The 5862-nt window shown below is 37.2% G+C and overlaps 1 protein-coding gene across 1 annotated transcript in view; it reads right to left on the bottom strand.

Annotated features, from left to right (window-relative positions):
- Positions 1-576: 576 nt before the first annotated feature.
- The window catches only part of epm2a (EPM2A glucan phosphatase, laforin), an 8100-nt gene continuing 2814 nt past the window's right edge, over positions 577-5862 (bottom strand). Inside the window, exons 3-5 of the mRNA XM_008397723.2 lie at positions 2437-2681; positions 1551-1843; positions 577-915 (exon numbers count right to left, since the gene is read on the bottom strand). Of these exons, the coding sequence (XP_008395945.1) occupies positions 1560-1843; positions 2437-2681 (529 nt within the window). The 3' untranslated portion in view covers positions 577-915; positions 1551-1559. The remainder of the gene's footprint in view (positions 916-1550; positions 1844-2436; positions 2682-5862) is intronic.

Here is a 5862-nt window from a genome sequence, read left to right as displayed (position 1 = left end):
ACATGCAGGACGGAGGCTCTTGAAGACTGGGTTTGACCACCTCTGTCATAAAGAATCTAAAATACACCTCGAGTTTTATACAGTACCAGGATTCTAAATCTCCTTAAATCATGTACAATCAATACTTTCACTCATCATCTGTTCAAATCTCTTTTTTTTGTTTTGTTTTAGGTCAGTTAGGTTTACAAAAATTTCTATTTTCTATGACAAAAATAATGAGATGTGTACATATAAAAGAAATGTGTAATACTTTCTTTAAAATGACTGGACATCTTTGTGCTCTTACACGCACAACACATGTTGTTTAAACAGATGAACATGGCACCTTAACTATTCTGGAAATTGTACCAGAGGATGAACCAGACTTGTGAAAATGCACAATTCTCCATTATTATTTTTGTTTATTCCATATGAGTTTCTCTTTATGTCACACATTAGAATAAAACTTGACTGATTTCACCTCAGTAACACAGGAGCACAGCTCTATTCACCCACACATCCCAAATGGCATCTAGCTCAGTAAGTCACTGAAAAGTAACGGTAAAGATTTTTGTTTCAGGACAAAGTTTCTTAGCCTTCAAAGTAACTCAGTTTTTTTTAATCAGAGAAGAATGAAAAGATTCTGTCTTTCAAAAAGTCAAAGTGAGAGATTGTGGTGTTCAAAAAGGAAAGCTTGCCGTCTTAATGGATTATATTATATCAATATGACTTGAAAATAATGTTTTTCTGAGGATGGCTTCTGACGGAAACATGAAGGAGGAAATGCTCCAAATAAGCACTGTGAGAGACAACTGTACTCCTTGATGTCTGGAAGGCAGATACCTCTGGGAGGGAGGTAAAGTCCTTCTTGATTTATTGGATTTGAGGATAGATGTGTGTCTCTGGCAAGGAGTAGCACCGCCGTACAGTCCTCTTCTGCAAAACAAAGAAAGCAACTTTCTCTTATGAAATTGAAAGGCAGATTAGCTAAAATAATACACAGCAATTAATGCCCACAATTGTCTACAGAAGAACAAAATATGTTAGAGGAAATGTTGGCAAGGAAGAGAGAACAGAATGTGTATTTTTTCTTTTTTTTTTTTGGCTTCCTACATGGATTTAGGCCAACTTTTTAGTATATTTTGTAATTTGACTTTCTACGTGTTGCTTTTATTCATTTCAGTTTAACACCTTCTCCAAATGTCGACTTTTTATTGATTGCAAGCAAAAGGGCCTAAAGAAAAGTTCTTTCCAAGCCACCCCCTGATGGCATACGCTGAAAATTACAAACAGGATCCATACTTTGTAGCTGTGTGTGGGGGCAAGCGTTCAAAAGGTAAAAGCCAACACAGTAAGATTAATTGCTTGTAACATCCCTTCTGGCAGCCTGCAGGACTCTCTCTCAAGACTCAGAAATCAACCACTTCCTGAAAGCCACTCAGACGAAGTGGGTCATTTGCATTCATTAGATTTTAGCAGAGCAGTTTCTACATTTACTATGTCTTATTTTCACCTTCTAGATCATTTTATAGGAATGATCTAGAATTGTCCATTCTGATAAGGATGCTTACTCTCAGCTGTCACGTTTCTGGGTAAGAGATCGATGATCGCAGCTGTCCAAACTTCTGGGTGAAGTCCTGCTGAGCCTGGACTAAAGCTTCTTCGTCTATGTAGACCGCTGGCCGCCTGGAGGTGACAAAGTACTGCACCCTCCTGAGGCTCCAGCCGAGGATGTACATGAGAAGGCCGCATACAGCCGCCGTGGACCTGCCGACTCCGGCGTTGCAGTGGACGTACACGGTGTGGCCATTTTCCAGGAGTCCGTGGAGCAGGAATACAGCCTGGGGAAGCATCCTGATCCGACCTGCAAAGAAAAACACAGACATCATGAATTAGTCATTCTCTCAGATCCACTTTTATATGATTAATGTTGCTGACTCTTGTTGAATAAAACATAAATATTCAACATTGAAGAATGTTTTTGAAACACAATAACTTGTCAGTAGTTGCCATCTTTTTCCACGTGCTTTTCCTTTTGATCCTATTCTGAGAAAAAAGTGTATATTATAAACAAATAAGGTAAAGACAACTTTCTGCAGTTTCCTTAGAGGAACAGCCACACATATTTACAATTGTCATGTATGTGTTGTAATATTTGAATCCTCTCTCCTCCAAACTATCAGGGCTGCTTCAATGGGAGTTGAGGATGTCATACAACTTTGGGGAACTTTCACTTTTGTTCCAGTTTACCTTTTATCCCCAAAAAAAAAAGCTACCAAACTGATTGTTTTTTTTTGTTTGTTTTCTATTGCCTCCTGTTTTTTTGTTTATGTAAAACGCTTTGTTTTGCCCTCAAAGTACATAAAAACTGTACATACAGAACGGCTGAAAAATATTATTTCAATCTTCGCTCTCTGTGACTGGTCACTTTTTCCTTCTGAAATACAAACATCTTACCGTCTGTGCTCATATCAGGTGTTGGTAGCCACACATACACAATGCCACAGTCTTTGTACAAATGCATCAAGGCATCGGGGCTCATGGCTTCCCCGTGGTTACGTCTGCATCCACTGGAGTTGTTCACTACGTCCCACTCTGTCTGGAAGTTCATCACAGCGGTGATGCCCAGTTCGTGCTTCATCTTTATGGTCACGTGCTCCACCTGTCGAGGGCAGCTGCCCAGCCAGACACGTGGCAGAACTCTACGATCAGCAGACAAGGACAGATTTATAATTCTTGTCAATTCAATTTTTATGTGAGAAAATAACAGAAATATTTTGCTCAGTTAAGCCAAAAATATTTAAGTCTTCTGTTAGCAATTATGACTTGTACTTTTACAGCTATTGTGAAAACAAATTAGAAAATTCGGTAACACTTTATTTGAAGGGGGGTGAATAAGACTGACATGTCACTGTCATAAACATGACATAACACCTGTCATGAACATGAATAAGCCTTCATGAATATTTATGACTGTCATAAACATGTCATAACACCCGTCATGAACATGAATAAGCCTTCATGAATATTTATGACTGTTGTCATAAAGCGTCATTCGGTAAATTATGACACTTTTGATACAAAGTTGACATTATTCAAAATGTCTTTGTTATGACAACTTGACATTAACCAAGAAATCATTACTGATATAAATTTGTTATAAAAGTATCACTGATTGCACTTTAAAAATTAGGTAACTTTATGTTATTAAAGGTAAACTTTAAACAGTAATGATTTCTTGGTTAATGTCAAGTTGTCATAACAAAGACATTTTGAATAATGTCAACTTTGTATCAAAAGTGTCATAATTWACCAAATGACGCTTTATGACAAGTCATAAATATTCATGAAGGCTTATTAATGTTCATGACAGGTGTTATGTCATGTTTATGACAGTGTCATGTCAGTCTTATTCACCCCCCTTCAACTAAAGTGTTACCGAAAATTCAAACTGCTAATGAGCTGCAGGCTTCGCCTTTATTTTCCGTCTCTCAACATTCTCTTGTTCTCCGTCACAGCTCTGACGTTTTCTTGACTCACGTCCCTATTTTTTATTTATTTTTTTCCTGGTCCCCATAGCCTGGGGCAGACTCTGTTGAGTGACCATTAGTATGCACAAAGTCAACAAGCAGAGGAGGTGACACGTGAAAGACAGGACGGACGCTGTTAATATGTAACGTCTCATTTTAGCACTTTGGTCTCGGGATGTTCTCATCGGGTGAACTGATGTTTTTGGGGTTTAATTCTTTTAAAAAATGTCACAAAACAGCAGCTATTTTTAAAATTTAGCTTTATTCCCATAAATAAAAATAAACTAAATTCTACATAATCAATAGGCCTCTACTTTTACTAATTATGAGCAAGGCAGGTTAGTTATGAAATAAGGAAATCTGTTTGAATATATTGCTGACTTACCACAGAGAGTGTGTGTGTGAGTCTTGGGACTGTATGGATGCACAGTTGCAGAGACTAAATTAGAAAGCTATTAATAGGCGAGTTACAAATTCACCGTGCTTCCTCCTGAACACCGGCCCTTGACATAAGACTTGTAAGGTCTTTTAGGCACAAATTAAAACCCGATGGCACAAGCAAGCCCAGCTCATTCTTATGCGAGTAAAGCACTCACAGCTTCAGGGATCTTTTTGTGCCTGCAGTAGCGTGGCACTGACTCTGTGCTCTACAAAGACTTGACGTGTATGAGTCTAAGATAAAGATTCTACTGAAGCAGTTCTTTCTATTTTTTTTTTTTTTTACATTTTTTTAATCAAAGCTAACGCCAGCTTCACTTGTTGCTCAGAACATGACATTTACTGTCTGTCGCTCCCACTGATGCTGCAGCAGTCAACCAAAGTTCATGTCTTCTCATAGATGAAGGCATTGCAGGAGAATCAAAGGACAAGACAGCAGTGGGAAAAAAAAAACAAACATGGTGGTGAACTGTTTTATACAGATGAAGGAGCACAGTACCGAGAGTCACTATCTGCTAAATAATACAGCAAATAATATATTTCATGTGAAATTAACAGGGAGACTGTTTTCACTAATACATACTAAGCCACAGTTTTGAATGCAAGCAGAGTTGCACCTTGACTTAACGTCAGTTCTGTAATAATTATGTTTTAATATGAAGAAACATAATAGATAAGATGCCGGCATCAGCAAATAAGTGCAAATGAATCTTACAGGTCCAGAATAAAGAAAAAAATCAAAACAACAAACCACTGCTTTTAATTATTTCCTTGTACATATGAACAAAATAATGATTAAACCAACTCAGTTTGTTTTTGAACATTTTCTTTTACAAATCCAAGGTAAAGAGAAGAATCATGTGCTGAAGAAATAATGTTAGCATGCCGGATAAAGGCCTTTGGTTGTATTAGCTCTACTTTGGGTGTATTAGCTCTACTTTGGGGTATTTGAGAAAGGATGCCATTTGCAAATGCACAGAGAAGTATGCACAGATAATTGTCCTTTAGCTTTACAATTATGCACAAGGTATGTTTATCAAACTACCGTGTGTTAACAAAGCGGTCAGTGGCAGTAGCATGTCAAAATTTGAAAACGTTTGCAGTGTATGAATACTTTTTATAGGCATGTTATACAAGACAAAAGTAAACTAAAAAAAGAAAACAAAAATGGTTAATATTCTTAATATCGTTGCATTCAGACAGGCCAGGTTTTGTTTAGTATACCTCCATGGTACAGGTCTCCCTAAAAGTAAATCCTGAGCAGAGCTCAACTTCAGTGCAACTACTCATGTTGAGAGTCTACAGTGTGCAGGAAAGACTAGAAATAGAAATAAGATTTTTTTTTTTCTGCCTCTCCCATCAACAATATAGACAGTTGTGGTGTCGTAAGGTACCGAGGAAGAACATTTTGACAGAAGAAATTCAACTTAGAGGCAGAATATATATTTATTCAAAACCTTTTTTTTATTTATTTTTTTAAGAAAGACAGCAAATGTCAAAAAGCGTGTTTAAGTGGAGAGATCGGCCTGATGCAATCCTCCAGGCTGTTCAAGAAACAGTCACTGTTTAGATTCTAGAGGCCAAATGTTAAAGGCACACACAACAATAGTATCTACACAACAATAGTATCTACATATCAGGACAACTCCAAGTCAGGACATCCTGCTTCTTCTCATTTCCTTTTTTATACTGCAAAAGAAAATAAAGCACCTCCAGCTCCCAGAGAATCGGATGTATTGTTTTGTGCAGAAAAGCTGGATTCTTTTCATTTTGGCATTTTGGAAGTTGATTGATGAAAATGACATGCAAATAACTAAACATGATAAATAAAAAAATCATAAAATAAAGTGTTTTCTGTCAAGTGTCAGGTCTTTAAAATATTTCCTCATTAAATCCCACGAACGTCGCTGACTGA

The sequence above is a fragment of the Poecilia reticulata genome, linkage group LG21 (genome assembly GCF_000633615.1).
Source record: "Poecilia reticulata strain Guanapo linkage group LG21, Guppy_female_1.0+MT, whole genome shotgun sequence".
Classification (NCBI taxonomy): domain Eukaryota; kingdom Metazoa; phylum Chordata; class Actinopteri; order Cyprinodontiformes; family Poeciliidae; genus Poecilia; species Poecilia reticulata.
Note: the sequence above shows the minus strand (reverse complement) of the source record. Positions and strands in the feature narration are given on the sequence as shown.